The sequence below is a fragment of the Capra hircus genome, chromosome 2 (assembly GCF_001704415.2).
Source record: "Capra hircus breed San Clemente chromosome 2, ASM170441v1, whole genome shotgun sequence".
Taxonomy (NCBI): Eukaryota; Metazoa; Chordata; class Mammalia; order Artiodactyla; family Bovidae; genus Capra; species Capra hircus.
In genome coordinates, this window is record NC_030809.1 from 10,089,984 (window position 1) to 10,107,988 (window position 18,005).

General features: G+C 43.6%; 1 protein-coding gene across 4 annotated transcripts in view; it reads right to left on the reverse strand.

Moving 5' to 3' along the window:
• The window catches only part of WASF2 (WAS protein family member 2), a 73,894-nt gene that overhangs the window by 6,225 nt on the left and 49,664 nt on the right, over positions 1–18,005 (reverse strand). For 3 of the 4 annotated variants that reach the window (XM_013973964.2, XM_018056745.1, XM_018056759.1), the window contains exons 2-7: positions 14,010–14,182; positions 7,406–7,540; positions 6,727–6,880; positions 4,496–4,613; positions 3,344–3,468; positions 915–1,070 (exon numbers count right to left, since the gene is read on the reverse strand). In XM_013973964.2, the coding sequence (XP_013829418.2) occupies positions 915–1,070; positions 3,344–3,468; positions 4,496–4,613; positions 6,727–6,880; positions 7,406–7,540; positions 14,010–14,139 (818 nt within the window). In that variant the 5' untranslated portion in view covers positions 14,140–14,182. Of the gene's footprint in view, positions 1–914; positions 1,071–3,343; positions 3,469–4,495; positions 4,614–6,726; positions 6,881–7,405; positions 7,541–14,009; positions 14,183–15,335; positions 15,428–18,005 lie in introns of those variants that run through there. The other variant, XM_018056751.1, reaches the window with a different exon arrangement.

Here is an 18,005-nt window from a genome sequence, read left to right on the forward strand (position 1 = left end):
TGGGAGGCAGAAGGAGGTTTGGGATTAATGGTTTCAGACGCCAGGAATGGGGCGGGGGTAGGGGTGGGGGGTGGGGTGACAGCAAGCTACAGGTCTCCATCGGAAGGGGCCTCAACATCCAGTCTCCGATTAAACAGTGTCCAAGGAGACAAATGTACCTTTCAAAGCTCTCACTTGTTAGGCATCAGAAAGAAAAGTAACTATTTTTCCTCAGGAAACACTGAAATCTAACACTCCTCAGATCCCTCCCCTTTCCAGCCACGACATGCTAACTCTTCCTGTATACACCTCTGCCAGGGACACTGACAAATATCAAAATGGTCAGATCCTAAGTTTCATCTCTTTCTCCTTTGTTTCATTCTTCCTGGAGATTCTAGCCACAGTGAAATGGAGCAGAGGCAACAGGAGAAAAAGGCAACTACTTACTAGGTTCCTAGACAACTAGGGAGAAAGGATATTCAGTATTTTATGGACAGCAGCAGATTATACCACTTTATTTGATGCTGAGTCAGCGCTAAGCGAAAAAACGAGAGAAGCTGGTGACTTCTCTCTGTTCAGGTGTAGCCAGTAGTTAAGAACACAGGCTCTGGAGTCAAACTGGCCTGCTTTCCAACCGTGAGTCTGCTTCCTACTGGCAGTGTGGTCTTGGGTGAGTTCACTGACCTCTGGGCTTCACTGTGTACTCTTCTGTGAAATGGGTGCCTATCTCAAGAGGACTCTTGTGGAGGTTAAGTAACATACACAGTGTTTGGTATAATGCCTGGTACCTTACAGACAATAAATACCAATTATTTCTATTATCCTGACTCACTTGTCTGGAGTTACTTTAGTGGTCCTGGCCTGGATTTGGAACTTTTACTTTGTTCTTGAGTGTTTAACCACCCAGAGTAAATAGCAGAGATACCACTGTTTACCTGAATTCTGCTGGTGGGGGAGGCAAGTTGTCCTCAGAGAAGGAAGGAGAAGGTGGAGAAATGGAGTCTGACTGTGGTGGTGGTGGGTAGTTGCCTGCATCCACGTTCTCAACAGAGCCAATGCTGCCATTCTGGTACACCAAGGTGGGTGGATACCTGATAATGAACCCAATGCCAAAATTGTTATTTAAAGCCTGAGTGATACTCTCTTGCTTTTCTAAAAGAGCCCACAAAAAATGCATTTGATTGCTAAATATCTCCCAGATATTTCTACTCCCCCAAGTTGCTGTAGCTGTAATTATTTTATTTTTTTTAATTTAATGGAGTATAGTTGATTTACAATGTTGTGTTAGTTTCAGGTGTACAGTAAAGTGAACCAGTCACACACACATACACACATATATCCACTCTTTTTTAGACTGTTTTCCCATATAGGTCATTATGGAGTACGGAGTAGAGCTCCCCGTGTTATACAGTAGGTCCTTACTGGTTATCTATTTTATACAGAGCAGTGTGTATATGTCAGTCTCAATCTCCCAATCTACCCCTCCCCTCTCCCAGATATTTCTGCTGGATTGTCTGTAAAAATGGGACTCAACCCAGCTTATCAAAATCATGCTGTTCCTTTCCTCGTGCTGGCCTTGTCACACTCAGCAGTTCTTTGAAATTCTTTCCCAAATGTTAGGAGCAGCCCAGATCCAAATCCCAAAGTCTGTCTTGCAGCAAAGGGCAAAGCCAGGCCCCAGGGCTAGTGAGCTGCAAACACGTGACTGGCACTCAGCCTGGTTTTGAGGTCGGCAAGCCTCTGGAGTACTCAAAGGCCAAGGAGGCATCTGACTGCAAAACCAAGCTGAGGATAAATGCAAGTTGCTATGTGGTAGTTGGATGTGGTTTCTTATCTCACAAACCAAGCTGCTGATTCAAGTGGGGTCCTAGGGCTGGCCTCATGAACACCTGTCCCTCATAGCACTGGGCCATGGGCGAATTCACTCTGGGTGAACAGCAACAAACTTCCACACAAGCAGGAACACACCAGGCAGCAGCTAACAAAGTGTGGCCTGTCCCGCTCCACCTCGCCCTTCTTTCCACCACTGCTGGGTTATAAGGAAATCATCTAAAGTAGACCCCAGGCAGAACAGAGTTGGAGGAAACTAACTAAATCAAATGATGCTCTGACGTAGAAAATCCCCAAGGCCTGCAGCCCTGTAGACCTGGCACATCTCTTTACAGGTTCACCATGTAGAACAGCCTGGCAGCCTGATCCCAAACCTCTCAGACAACAGAATCACCAGACACACACACACACACACGTAACAGCCGGTTGGCACTCTGAACACACAAGCTGCTGGTCTTAAGAGTCACTGAGCCTTCCTATGACAAGGGCCTGTCTGAACAGGATGAGATCATGGAACAAAATGGCCCCTTTTTATTGAGAGGTGAAGGTAAAGGAGGTACCCTCAGGGCTGATTCCCCTGCAGAAAGGTTCATTTTTTTCCTCTCACCATCTTCATCACTCTTTAAAACAAATCTCTTAATCTAGGAAGAACAAGTGTCAGAAGTGTCAAGATTTCTAAAAGTCAAGAATTTCATGGTAGAATTATTCCTAAAAGCAAGAACAACTCAACTCTTTCCTTTCATCATTCCTAGACACCCGGCATAGGCTGGCATGGTTCTCCGACAGCCAGGATGCAAGGTATTTAGGGGAAAAACCAGGGCAACATTTATGCCAGGCAATCTCAGCGACTTGGCTTTGAATGTCACACAGGTCGGACACCAGGATAAGCATCAAACCAAGCTTTAAAACCATTTACCCCCCTTTTAAACCTCTAGTGTGATCTGGTATTGGGAAACGGGGTCAGACTGACATCTACTGTTTCTCCACAGAGATATATAGCCTCACACTGGCTGCACGGCCTTTCCCACACTGTCTCTGAGGCCCGCTTTCAGTCCCTTGGCCAGCCTCTCTCCAGAGACTGACAAAAGCTGACTGAAAAGTTGCTTTGGTGATGTGCACAAGTTCTCTGCCTGGCCTTCCCTACTCCCATGAAATGTCCAGTTCTTAGTCACGACCTTCGAATCAATGCTCTGAAGGCAAAGGACTCCTAAGACCACTTTTCTTCCCTTTCTAGTCTTTCCTTTGAGGCCCTCAGATATTGTAAGGGCACCAGAAGCCATGGGCTTTATTTTCCAGACCACTCTGGCCACCTTATTTAAACTGCTCAGCCTCTAGATTTTTCTTCTTGTTTTTAGCAAATTTTAATCACCAGATGGAGGTACTTTAAAGTAGCTGATTAGCAGTGGTATTGATTTAAGCCACACAGCCAGACTTCGGGGGTATGAAAGGTGTCACATCAGAGCTGTCAGACTGCTGCCCCCAGCTGCCCAGACCCTTCAAAGAATGCTACCAAGAGGACAAAAGCAGCACCTACCGAGAAGGCTTTTCTTTGGATTCCACAAATTCTTGACCCATCTTCATTTTCTCCCACTCTTCCTTACGTGTCTTGATTTTACGTGGGTTTACATTTCCTCGATTTGGATTATCTTTCTTTTCTTTCTATAATGAAAAGAAACAGAAAAGCTTAATAAACATTTCCCAAAGTTCTTCATTAAAATTCCACCCACCTTCATGGATATACACCCTAGAAATAATCTGCCTAGACAACATACAGTAACCACAGAACTTACAAAACTGCTGGGTTTAGAGTGACCTAGAGGTCATCTAATCCAAACCACCTCCTGGGCTCAAACACATTTCTTCAATCCTATACTCAAATACCTGTAGCAATGGAAATCTACCATCTTTCTGGGTAATTCATTCATGTTTTTGAGCAACTTTAACTGTTAGGAAGTTACTAAATAGCTATTTATTATTCGTTATGCCACAAAGGTCAGTCAAGAGAGAAGAGAAATAATGACAGCCATAGATATCTGGGACAGATACAAGGAAATAGTTAAAAAACAAACCCAAACAACTGACGGATTCTTCAGCTTGTGCAGCTGCACTAGCCCCTGGTGCTCTCTTAGGCCTCCCAGCAGCCATGCTAATGGGATTGTGAGGTTGCAACTGCTAGGTCATATGCTTACACACATCACTGGGAGTCTAAGGGGAGGGGAGCACCTCTACCAAAACTAGGCCTATGCCCCTACCCCTGCCCCGCCCAACCAGTAGTCAAGGTGTTAAACCGCTCCCGTTGCAAATCAAACACTGTAGAGCCCTGTGCTGATCTCCGAGAAATGAGCTGCAAAGCTGGCGCAGAAGGGACTAGCCTAGCTCGAGCGTCCAGCAGAGTCAGGTGCAAATTGTAAGAGAAATAAATGGTGAATAGAAAAGTCAATTTCTAAAACTCAGCCTGAATATACTCAATTGTTAATAGTACTGGGGGGAACAAACACATTTTTGGTGTGATTTATACTTTCATCTTGGTTGTGCTTGGAGTGGACACATTTTTTTAAGAGTCTCACCTGGCATCCAAGCAAGCAGCCACTCAGAATGATTACTTCACATAAGACTGGCTTCCTTTTTATCCCCCCTCCACAATCGTGCCTACTGATGTGTAGAACAGAAGCCCCTTTCCCCTCACCCTATGCTTCCTCTTCTCTTTCATGATATCCTTGGTGTCCTGAAGCATCTTCTCCTTCCAAAGATCAAAGAAGTACGAAGGGTCTGTGTAGAATTTGAGTGCCTCTTTCCCATCATCCCTGGGATAGAAATGAAGACAAGTAGCTGTCAGTAGACAAATGAGCTCCCAACCAAATCCAATATTCCAAACACCTACCAGTTAGCAGTTTTTACACTGAGGAATCAAGAAGTCATTCAAATTGACTGCGTATTTCCTCCACTATACCAGCGTTCCAAAGCCCCTGAATGGCATGGCACCTCTTACTTATCTAGCTTTTTAAGAACCTTAGCCTTACTTTCAATTCCTGGTGGAGGAATCTGCATGGTTAGGGCAAGAACGGTTTATAGCAGCAGGCATCCTGCTTATGTCTAATGATCTCCAGGGCTGCAGACATCTCTCCAAGGACACTCTGATATCTTGGCACATCAGATGGGATTTCTGCCACTGACTCCCCTACCACCATCAATTGCCCAGGACTCTCCAGCAAGCATTAACGGCCTCCACCCACCCACAACCTGTGTACACATGCACAGCTTCACACGTGTACAGACGTATGCACATACACACGTGAATGTGTATCGCGTGTGTAGCTGTCATTCCTCTGTAAATACAGGCAACCACAGCACTTCACCTACTAGAACAGCTCAGCATCCGCCCCCCATCCCCCAACCACAAGGGGGCCCCAGTGAGAAGAGACAGCCAGCTGTTCTATGACCACAAGATTTAATCACCAGCTCTTAGCAGCTGTGACAGAAGGACAGGGTGAGCTGATGAGTGTCAGTATAAGGGTCATCCGCCAGATTCAACGACCCTGGCTGGAATCCTGAACTTTGGCATGGCTAAGTCTCTCCCCTTTTTCAGGAAGCATGCATTTAGGGATGGATAGTTATTTTAACACTATTCTGAACTAAAACGAATTGGAAAGGTAGTTCTTTTCTGACCTCCAATCTTATCACAATACACAGAAACCAGTTCCAATCAAGCACTAATGATTTTTATATTAAATCTGGTTCTGAGTCAGCCACATCACTCATTTCTGTTAGGCTAACACCAGAAAACTGAGAAGAGAATGTTAAAAAGGAAAATACCCTACATTAGCTGAAAAATAAACTTGTCTTACCATACCCCATTCAATATTATAAAGTGTATAATCCCTTCCTCTCCTACAAACCCTCTGCCCAGATCCAACCAGACTCAATGTTGGAGGCTGCAGAGTCAGAGCTCTGCCCTGCCATGTTAGCTGGCCCCTTTGAGAGCCAAGGGGCAGACATAATTTCACACGGTAATAACAAAGGATAGGTACCACGCACTTTCTCTGCGTCTGTGTGAGCAGTGGCCATGTTCCTACTCTGGCTCTCTGGATCAGGTGGGTGTCCTTGAATTTCACACACACACACTCTACTTTGCAGTACACCCATGTCTCACAGAAGACATCTGCCTCCAGCTATCTGTAATTACTTTTACCTGTTCCAAAGATATTTATGGATGCGAGCAAGATAAATATTCGCTTTCTGTCCCTGCTTGGAAGTTTTTTACACAGTAACACTACCAGACCAGACCACTAGAGGGGAGGGGCTTTAAGCTGTCTATAAGGCTACCTTTTTCAAGTCCAGCCATACACTGTAGGTCCTTTCACAGGGGAATGTTGAAAGGATGTTCAAAACAAAGTGAACGACACTCATTTGGAAGAATGCCAAGTATTCCTTAGGCTCTGGAAGGACCCTCAGGGCCCAGAGAAGCCAGTGCACAAGGCTGGCCCCACTAACACGCCCAAACATCTGGTAATCTAGCGGTTTCAGAGTAAGTGGGAGCCTTGCTAAAATGTTGCCCCTGGGATGCAAGCTATAGGACTGCCTTGTAACAAAGTCCTTTTGGTTCTATAATAACTAAATTCCTTGGATGGAGTCCAAGACGGACTTGGCTTATACCAAATTAAACTCTGCAGCATAAATGCTATAGCAAACTTTCAATATTATATATTATGTTCAATCATATTATATATGAGTTTCAGAAACCAAACAATAATAAGTGACACCTGTTTATATGGTAAATGTTAGCTTCTTCCACCACAAACAACTCTGGGGTAGGTAGTACACTTTTTGATATAATCCTCTGATGTACACAACATCTTTAAAATGACAATCTAGTGTTGTTAGCCACAGGCTGAAGAGGGGAGAAGCTAGCCAGGTTACCTGTAAGGGGTGAGATTGTTGAGAGGTGGAGGAGTATCACAGGTGTTGTATGTTTCCAAAACAGGTATGGGGAGAGAGTTTCTGTCAAAGAGCTTCTGGTCTTGAACAGTAGAGCTTCTGAAGGCCTTTCGGGTGTTGATTCCCTGTAGTGATACTGAAAGAAGATGGAAGGCATTAGAAAATGGACGACAGGCTATCTGAGCAAACACTGAGTCACGCCAGCCGGAGAGGCCTCAGCTGCTGCGTTTCTTGGCTGCGGCTGTCTGCAGCCAGGTTTTTTTTTTTTTCCTTCTCCCCCTCTGGGGAAGCCCCACAAGGCTGTCAGCAGCCCAGCCATTTCATGACTGAACAAAATGAGGCAACACAAAGGTTTACTATGTGGCCAGATCTAGCAGGCCCCTCCTTAGGAGGATTGAATCTTCCAAGTACTTTTATGGTAGCAAAACAAGACGGGGGGGAAGGAGAATTTGAGAAAGAAGGAATTGGGGAAATGGGAGAAAGGGAGTGTGTGGAGGTATGGTAGAAATGAAAAGGTTTCTTCACATCACCCAGGTTTGTGTCATTTCAAAGAACTCCATAGGTCTCTGTGATTTCCCCTCTCACTTTTTTATAAATCAGGGGAAAAAAATCTAAGCAACTGCTCAGCAGAGCCTGCAAATGCTGAGCTCAGCTTCCTTACCTTCTTCTTCCTTGGGATCCAGCTGAGTGACTTTAACTTGTAGGCGGTCAACCCTCTCAGCAAGGGAGCTTACCCGAGAGGCAAAAGTATTTGCCTGAGTAAAGAGCTCTCCAAAAATGTCCTCGGCATATTTACCTGAGAGAGCAAAGAACCAAGTCACTAGTGCATAAAAGTGACAAAATGGTCAGAAAAACTGGCTACTAAAGACTGTACTCCCCACCTCCCAAACACACAGGGACCTCGCCTCTCTAAGATGGTTCAGTCTACAGGAAGAGCTTGTTCTTGGAGACAGAGATACACCCTCCAAAGCCTGGGCAGCCTGCAGTGTGCTCTGTAACTAAGAGTCTTCTTGGCAAACTGAGCTGTCATGAGCTCAAAGCAAGCTGAATAAAATCAAAAGGTGTAATACAAAGAAACATCCTAGAAGAGTGGATAGTATGTCTACATATTTGCCTATAGGCCTTAGCTGTTTGCTGTTCTGTAAAAGTACCCTCTGAAAGTGGTTCTGGAAAACAAATTGTGAATTAGTTAGTTAAGTGTTTACAATTAACATAAAAAAAAAAAAGAAGTTACATCTTCAATGGAGCCCCCAAAATACGCTGAACAACCATGATGAGATGTGGTATCTGGGAGAGGCCTTGAACTGTCACTAACAACTCCTAGTAGAGACTAACAACTTCTTCTAAAGGGTCAAAAGGTGATTTTATGATTCATAAGCTACAATTTTGAAAGTCTTTGCTTTAGGTTATAATCCTTCAAATCTACATCTCAGGGAACAAGTGGAAAGCTGAAACATTCAAGCTCTCCCTGAAAAACAACACACCAGTAGTCTCATTCCACAATGTCTTGTTTTTTAGAAAAAGAGCTCCGTACTTTCAACCCTGGAATGCAAGGAGAATCTGCGGCCAGAGAAATGTAACAGCAATCTGACACTACCTCCACACTGTCATTCCAAGCCACAAAGCACATTCTTGCTAGGAACTGAAAAGTGGTGCGTACAAATAAATATACCATCCGAGTGTGTTACTTGCAAGGTGAAGGCAGGCATAAGTGATTGCGCCCAACCAACAGATCATTTCTTTGAGAATTATTTAAAGTAGATCTGATTTTTAGCTTCTAAACTACATTTATGCTTAGTCCACACCTGAGGGGGAAAAAATGAGTTCAAAAGGCCAAAACTTCACCTTGAGGGTGAACTGCAGCTCACTCACCTTCCCAGTGTAACCTGAAGAGTAAGCATAAGACCAATCAACACCATATTCTGGACTGCTAGTAGATTTAGTCAATAAGGAGCTTCTAATCAAGGAAGAAGCAAGTCTTTGCATACTGAATGGTTCTGTGATCTAAACAACCATGGGAAGCTCCTGAGCTCAAAGGACTCAAACTGGCTAACAAACTGCATTTCCACTGTGCAGGCTGAAGATTCCTATCTGATCCCTGTCCATAAAACGGCTAAGTTCCTATAAGAACCATACTGTATTGACTCACAGATACAGAGAACAAACTAGGGGGGAGAGGGAAGAGGGAAGGGACAAGATAGGCTAGGCGGTTAAGAGGTAGTACAGACTACTAGGTATAAAATAAGCTGTAAGGATATATTATAGAGCACAGGGAATATAGCCAATATTTTATAATAACTATAAATGGAATATAACCTTTGAAAATTGTGAACTACTATGTTGCACACCTGACACATATAATATTGCAAATCAACTATATTCAAAAAAACAAAAAACAAAAACCATACTGTATCATGCTTGCCTAGGTAATAAAAGACTGACTGAGAAACACACAACATTAGTATGGAAAGTAACAAAGGCTCAAAAATATCTGGTAACCAACCAACTGTTCTGGAGGAAAAGAAAACCCCAAGTCAACTCACCCTCAGATCACCCAAGAGAGTACCCAGGACTTTCCGTGCTCCTCAGTGAAAGGAGCAGTGACAGCAGGAAGAGCTCCTGTGATTTAAGATAAAAATCATACAAAGAACTCCACCACACAAAAACGGTGACACTGAGAATGCTACTTGAAGAGGCAGTGAGGCGGTGTAAAGGCTTCCCCATTGTCAAGTTACCTCAGGACTTAAGCATACTTGGAACTCAAGACAATACATGGAAGAAGCATTAGTCTTCAAACCAGAAAGTCTGAATTTAAGTCTCAGTTCTTTATCTCTATCCTTGTCTTACTGACTCTTCACCAAGTCAAACTCTCAGCCTCAGTTTCATCATCTGTGAAATGGGGACAACTGTATCTATCTCACCAAGTTGTCACAGGACTAAATAAGCCCAAATCGTAAAAAGTTATATAATGAGATTCGTCCTTATACTGATGACTTTTAAGAGTATCAATATCTCAGTATCTTAAGACTTACACTTGAAAATGAAACTGAAATTCACTCAGTTGTGTCCAACTCTTTGCAACCCCATGGACTCCACAGTCCATGGAATTCTCCAGGCCAGAATACTGGAGCGGGTAGCCATTCCCTTCTCCAGGGGATCTTCCAATTTAAATATAATTCCAGTTGGTAATGTGATAGTCCTGCTCTGTAAGTACTAAAAAGTACTCCAACCTCTGAAAACAGGAGTGTGATACGTACATATCTTGTTCAGAGTTAATTTCATTCATTCAGATTACCAAGACAGATCCACTATCAAATCAGGACATTCATAACAGACATCTACTTCATTCTGCAAAAGATACCTTAGCAGTATAATTTTTCAAACGAAAACAAATCTTCTTAATGACCCAAGAGGAGGTTCCAATCTCCTAGGTGGTCAGCACACTGATTCAGAAGTGCTGGTTGGCTGCACATTTTCTAAGACGTGGCAACCTAACACGTGAAACGCCAATCTCACTGCCCTGAGGGAAAATAACTCTGGATATGCTATCAGGGAGCAATCCATGGCTGTGAAATTTTTAGTTTTGTGCTTCATGCGTTCCATAATCAGACTTTCCCTACTAGACCAAGCACTTCCGGCTAGAGTATATAATACATGAGGTCAAGGTCATGAGCCTGAAGTACGCAGGAGCCCATTTCTGCACCCTTCTCTGCTGGATGTAATCCTAGTCATCTTTCAAGGTTCGGTTCATATGTAACCTCTTTTATGAAGCTTTTCTTGACTCTCCCTATTCTTGCTATGTTCCCACTCCCCACAGGAAATATTCCTTCTTTCCCTGTATTCTCTGTGCACCAATAGCATGGAAGGGTAGAAAGAATAGAAGCACGAATCATTTAACAAATATTTACTGAGCTCCTACTGGGTGCCGGGTACTATACAAGATAGACACTGGGGTTCAAGGAAACCACACATGATTTCTGCCTTCAAAAAACTTTTACTTTAGTATAGGAGATACAGACAATTTTTAATATAATGTGGCAGGTAATATAATACAGGCAAGTAATAGGATCTCAGAGGAGTACTCAGTCCAACCAGGAGGAGATCTCTAAGCTGGGTCTTGAAGATCCTCTACAAAAATGGCAAGGGCTCCCTAGCAGTGGGAACAAAAGCGCCGTGCGAAAGTATGAAGAGTATATGGTCTGTCTCAGAAGCTATGAGTAGTTGGCAATTCATCTTTTCTTCCTTCTTCCTCCCTCCCTTCTTTTTTCCCTTTTTAATTTTAAAAGAATCTCTTTAAAAGATTATAAAATGGGAGAAAAAGATGGACTGCAGAAAATGAGGCTGAAAAGAAAGGTAGGTCTTAAAGCCTTGAATGCCAAGCGAAGGAATTTAAAATTAAATAATTTCATGGTGAGGAAGACGGGAGATAAAATACATAGCTAACATTTATGCTCTTATTTTAAAAACATTTTTAAATTGCAAAAGTTAACACAGACTCAACTTTTTAAAATTCAAACAAATCAGAATTATGAAAGTAAAAAGTCAGATTTTAGTTTTTGGACAGACCACTCTGGCAAGAACATATAAGTTTACGATTTAAAAGACTTTACACAATTTTTAGGTTTATAGATTTAAAGAGGTTGATCAGAGAAAGGGAAGCCAGAGGTGGTCTAAGAATCGTTTGGTGAGTGTTCAGTTGGGCTGCCCTGGTGGCTCAGCGGTAAAGAATCAGCCTACAATGTAGGAGCTGCAGGAGACGTGGTTTCGATCCCTGGGTCGGGAAGATCCCTTGGAGAAGGGCACAGTAACCCACTCTAGTATTCCTGCCCGGCGAATCCTTGGGACAGAGGAGCCTGGCAGGCTACAGTCCACAGGGTCACAAAGAGTCGGACATGACTGAAGAGACTTAGTACGGCACAGCAAAGGTCTAATGCAGGGCAGTCGTGGGAGAGCCAGGGAGCCAGGGAGCCAGGGAGCCAGGGAGCCAGGGGGCAAGCTTAGAAATTCTTAGGAAGTCTGACTTTGCCTCTCAGTGGCTACTGTGTCTGCAGGCAAGTTACCTTACTTTTCTGAGCCTTCATTTCTTCACCTGAAAAACGGGAATGCCAACTTCTCACCTCAAAGGATTATTAAGAAGATTAAATTAGATAGTCTATATGTCAAATGGAGAAGGCAATGGCACCCCTCTCCAGTACTCTTGCCTGGAAAATCCCATGGACGGAGGAGCCTGGTAGCCTGCAGTCCATGGGGTCGCTACAAGTCGGATACGACTGAGCGACTTCACTTTCACTTTTCACTTTCATGCACTGGAGAAGGAAATGGCAACCCACTCCAGTGTTCTTGCCTGGAGAATCCCAGGGACAGGGGAGCCTGGTGGGCTGCCGTCTATGGGGTCGCACAGAGTCGGACACGACTGAAGTGACTTAGCAGCAGCTATATGTCAAGATCCTATTAAAACCTGGCATAAAGTAGGCAATCAACAAATATGAGATCTCTTCTCACCCTCTCTCATTCTCCCCTTATTTCTTTCTCCTCTGGTAGATTATGAGCTCCCAGAAGGCAGAGACCACTTCTTATTATTGCTGTATCCTCTCAGCACCTGGCACATAAAATATGTTCAATACATGTTTACTGGATGAATAAAGGGTCGGCCAGCTCTACGATGTGAGAAAATCTTGTTTCCATAAGCACAGGCCAACCCTGGCCCTCAGATGAACTTCCTCAAGATAGGAGTGCCTGATCACAAGTGGGAGAGTGAGCAATGCCATCCAGCAACACTGCGCTGGAAAAACACCTGAGAGAGACCGTAACTCCTGCTGAGAGAGAAGAAGACGCATCATTAGCTAGATGTCCTTTGTCCTACAGAGAAGGAACCCGCGTGTGACTGACTTCCACCCATTTGGCCTTCTCAGGGTGACAGAAGCAGAAAGGATGCTTTTAAGGAGCAGTGAGGCTCTCTGCAGTCTTCACGTGCTTCCCTGTTAGTCGTACTGCTGTGGCACTGCTGTCAACGGTCCTTTGTGTAAGACAGACACTGGCAGGGTTTCATTTCTTTCCTGACGCCCCATCCAGGTTTCCCTAAGCCCTGGATCAACTGAGATGGCCTCTGAGCTGGGTGACGGCTTAGGAATCTCAGACCCCATACATCATCTGGTCACAGGCCTCTATCTCCTCAGGCCCCTATTTCCAAGGCAGGGGCTATTACTATCTGGGGTGGCAGGGGAGGGGGGGGGGGATGCAGGCTTTCTTGATATTCCACTGCTTTCACGAAAGGCAGTGATGCGACAGGAGGGTTAAATGTCTGAAATAATTCACACTAAGATGCTTTTGCTAAGGAAGATCACTAAAATGGCATTTTGACAGAGGTTCTTATGGGAACTAGAATGGCACTAGACAAATGCAGAGCCTATCCAAGCATCTGCCTTTCCCATATCTCGGCTCCAAGCAAACAAAATCCGCTCAATTCAGAATGAAATCCAAACCCAAGCATGTACCCCACTGAAGGCAGTCTCATTCATTCTTAGCAATTAAAAAAAAAAAAATTACAGTTGAGCTGGCTTTCCCTCAGCTTCAAAATAGACTAGGTTAACCCCCATCTTCCTCCTAGAGAAGAATGGCTCCAGCTACAATCTGTGTCACTGTGTTCACACAGCTTGCAAAACTCCCAATACCCCAGAGACTACAGAAGTAATTTGTACCCTGAACTTAGACCTGGGGGCTTGCAGCACAATTAAATGTGTACCAGGGTAGACAAGTCAGCCAGAATCTCTCTGAATGCGTGTTTGCTCTACTCCTCTTTGTGAAGAAAGGTGGGGGGGGGGGGTTGGGTAGATAAAGACTATTGGTACATTTGAGGCTTCAACAAAGTCAGGCTACATCGAATAGCTTGTGCAATTACAGGCACATTCCCCAACCCAAGATACTGCTCTGTGAACCTCCCACTTTACACAGAGAATTCTGCTCTGTCATTCCATCTGCAGTTTCTGCTGCAGCCCTTCCTGCCACCCTTCCCACAGATTTCTTTTGAAGCAGGTGGAGGGGGAGGTGGAGGGAACCTAGAGGGTGGTGGTAGATGAAGAAAGGGTTGAGGGGAAGAATCTGTATAAACAGAAGCCTCTCTCTGGGGAGGGGTGAGGGTGGGATAAATTTTCGCACTACCTAGGGAAGGCAGATGGGGGAGAACGAGGAACACGGAGGAGAAGGGGAGGAAATAAAGAGCACCAACGACCCCTGAGGGCAAAGCACAGGCTCTCTGCGGCACTCACTCAGGCTGCCCAGCTGTCGGATGACATTTGCCAGGGTGATGTTGGTCATGCATTCCAGCTCGCTTCTAACGCTAGGCAACGTCTGACGGCACAGGTGCCTTGGCTCGATGTTCCTCGTTACTAACGGCATGGTGGACCTGCTTCAGGCAATGTTCTGAATGATGAAAAACAACCTAAAAAAGAAATAACAGGAAAGTATTACTCAACCACAAATTCCAGGCACACCAAGGCTGTGTGAGTCGTTTTTCCTTTTGTCTTGTTCTGATCTAAACAGCTTTAAAAAATCTTTGCCTCTCTCTCTCTTTTTCCCCTGCTTTAAGCCCTCCCCATCACACCCCTCTTTCACAGGTTTGCTATCAGAGCCCTACTGGATGAGTTTAGAAATTCTGAACTGGTGACTGCTGGCTGAAGGTACAGAGGCAGTATAAAAACCTAAAAACCCTAAAATAACAAGTATGCTCCAGCTAACAGAAGTCTCTAGAGGCAGGGACGCATGGTCAGAAAACAGCCCATTCAGCAGGTCCTGGATGGTACCGATCCTAACCTGGGGGTGTCCACAATCAGAACAGATCAGATTCCAGATGATCAATTATGAGAATCAAAAAAGAGCTTCTGTCATCTGATAGTCTCCACAACGAAATTACGTTGCCAAGTGATTCCACTGATCTACATCAGGACGTAATTTCTCCAGTTCTTCCCTGATGGAGGACTCTTAATGTACAACTAAACACTGTCAGTATCTATTAAGACTACTAAAGTGCACTCTGTAAATGGACACAATGAAAGAATACCAAGGAAAATTCTATATGTTCAATATATTAAACATGATGCCAAGCACACTGTGCTGCAAGATTCCCCAGCAGTCCTTTCTCTTCTACTCACAGCTCCCTTTCTCTCTCCCATCCGGTTCAACACACCTGGGCCAAAAGTCTCTTGAGACAGCAGGAAGTGTCTGGAGCAGATCCGGAAACCTTCCAGTTACTGGTTCTTATCCTGTCGGCTAAGCCCCTTTCCCTAGGAAATCCCCCAGCACTTTAGGTTCACGCTGAGCTATTGTTTCAGAGTTAGATTACCAAATTCCTAACTTTACGAGGACAGGAGGAGGTTTTTTATCCAACAAAATGACTATATGACTATAGCCAAGGCACACTGGGCTGGAACTGTTCACCTAACTTGTGAAACTAAAGAAATCTGAAGCAGCCTAAAGGTTTCTGTGCTAGGGAAAATGGCAAGTTAAATGGTAAAGCATAAAGGTAATATACTCAAGTCCCCAAGATTGCAAACACCTCTTAAAACACACACACAAATCCACAGAGGTTTACTTACATTGAATCTTAAAACACCAGCTCATCACCAAAAAAGTTGATTGTGAACACGAAATGCTTAAACCAAGCTATACATCATAGAACTTAAAAGTGAACCAACATATTGTCTGACCAAAAGAAAAAAAAGCCCTTCAGCTCAAAGAGGGAGTAGAACCCTTTGGAACAGACTGCTCCTTGTTATGGACATTCTGATCTGCTAAGAGTAAAAATAAAACAGGAAGCCAGCAGCCTGGGGAACAAGATTTCCTGTCACCAACAGCAACAGCCCAAGAACCAAGAGAATCAGCTGTTTGCTCCTAACTTTGAACCTCCCTTTAATAGTCACTGTATGGCAGCTGTGCCTATCTTTGGGGTGCAGAGGTGTTTCCTGAATATTTGTCTACTGTCTAAGGAAATAATTTTCATTCTGTTCCTCAGCTAAGTTCCCCTTTGATTCAACAGATTTTCTAATCCAAACTCTGGACTTTCCCTTCCAGTCTAATGATTCTCCTCTTTTACATAATGTAAAGGGTACTGGGTACTAACATGCAGCTTCAGTAACTAACTCAAACTGAGAAAGAGTTTAGAGCAGAAAGGGAGACAAGGGGTCACAAATAAAAGAAGCTCACAGGGCTGTGCACCCTCTGGATGCCCCCAGATTCCCCAAATTCAAGCTCACCAGAAGAGCCAGAAATTCAGGGTGCAGCCAGAGATGACTGGAAATAGCCACTATGGCCCCCTCCTTTAGCAATCATTTCAGAACTTGTTCCAGCATCTTAGAGGAGCTACAGGAGCCAGATCCCCTTGAAATTCTGTGTCAAATGGCTACTGACAGGGCATTCCAGACATTCTCTTTGGACACCTAATGGAAACTGGATTCCAAATAGCTAGGTAAATGTCAGATGGGGATGAAACTGGGGAAGCCACTCATAACACCTTGGTACTTAAGCATTTATGTTTTTCCAAGTTCCTTGGGTAAGAAGACACAAATGGAGTCAACCCTGTGTCATCTGGAGGTGGGGGGGGGGGGGCGCCAAGTTTTCAATACCAAGATAGCTAGCTACGTCTTGCCAAAAAAAAACCCAGCTCCCACATCAAGCTAGAGTAATAAAAAAATTACAGTATTCAATATCCATCAAGACAAAAGAATTAGGAAAGTGAATCTGCTACTAAAAAAAGTCATTTTACATGTTTCAGAGTCACCAAAGAAAGACAAGAGTCCTTATTAAATGGAATCACCCACATTACTACTCACTTTTCTTCAAAAGAAGTATGGAATTATGCACAATTTGAACCAAAATACTAACTTGACCAAGAAAGAAATCCTACATTCCAGTGAAGATAAACTTGGAAATGAAGCAAAGGCTCTTGACTCAACTCAGCTTTAAGTTGTGGAGTTGAGACATACTTGGGTTAGTGCCCTGAGTCTTGACACCTTACTAGCTGTGTGATCTTGGGCAATTTTCCTAGAGACATTAAATAATGTAACATATATAAAATGTCCACTACAGGGCTAAGAAAAAAAGGCAGTTATTTTTAGTTCAATAGACCTGAGGCAAATCCTCCTGTAAAGTCAATTTTATTCATTGACAAATATTTTGAAACACTTTTAACAATGGACATATTATGTAGTAGAACGCAGTGTTCACATAAATTTAAAGATGAAACCCTAGACATCAATGAAATTTGTGAGTTCTGTTTCTGGAGACTGCTCCCAGCCATGCTGTTGGACCTCTTGAAGAACAAACATTCTCTCTCCTCTACTCTTTTACAATGGGTTCCTCATCTGAACCACAGAATAGAGAAAAGGACTAGAGTGACTGTTTTCTCCATTCTCATCAAGAGTGTAAACAACTAGCACCATTCCAGATGCACTGGAGAGAAGCTAATGCATTATATACAATGGATACCTAATGGCATTAGGGCTTAATGTTCTCATGGGAATCCAGTTGAGAAAAACTCCTCGATCATCAGTCGTCATTTAATGGAAAATCAGTGGAGCACTGGGTGTTGAGGAACTACTAAATTAACGAAGTGACATGGTCAAATCTGCATTTTTAGACAAATCATTCTAAAAGAAGTAGGAAGCTGTATTTGGGCAGAAGACTGGAGGTAAGAAGACCAGTTGGGAAACTCTTCCCAGGATGAGAAGGAGACGATAGAATGGAGAGGCCCACCACAGCTAGCAAATAAGAACTGGGAAACCACAGACAGGCTGTGAGGGTGAGTCCAATCCTTCAGCCCTATCTGTTCTGTACAAAGTGATAAAATGTACATTTCTTTATTAAACATATTATGAGGGAGTTCCCTGGTTGCCTAGTCGTGAGGATTTGGTGCTGTCACTGCTGTGGCCTTGTTGCAATCCCTGATCAGGAAACTGAGATCTTGCCATTTATAAAAATTTTTTTAAAATAAAAGTACTATGAAAAGAACTAAATGCTAGTGCCAGTAATGAAGGGACAGTGAAGAAAACCAAGAAAGTAGTCATTCTTAGCTAGAAAAAGTAATTCTGGACACATGAAAAGTGGAATGTCCTGTCTTTATAGAATCAGTAGAAGTTCTTTTTCAGTTATACTTTACTTTGATTAGAAAAATTATAGACTATAGTGATATTTGCTAATTTGGGGGTTTGAGAAGGTCTTACCTTCAGGGATGTTACATAGGAGAGGAATTAAATTAGAAACATTGAGAA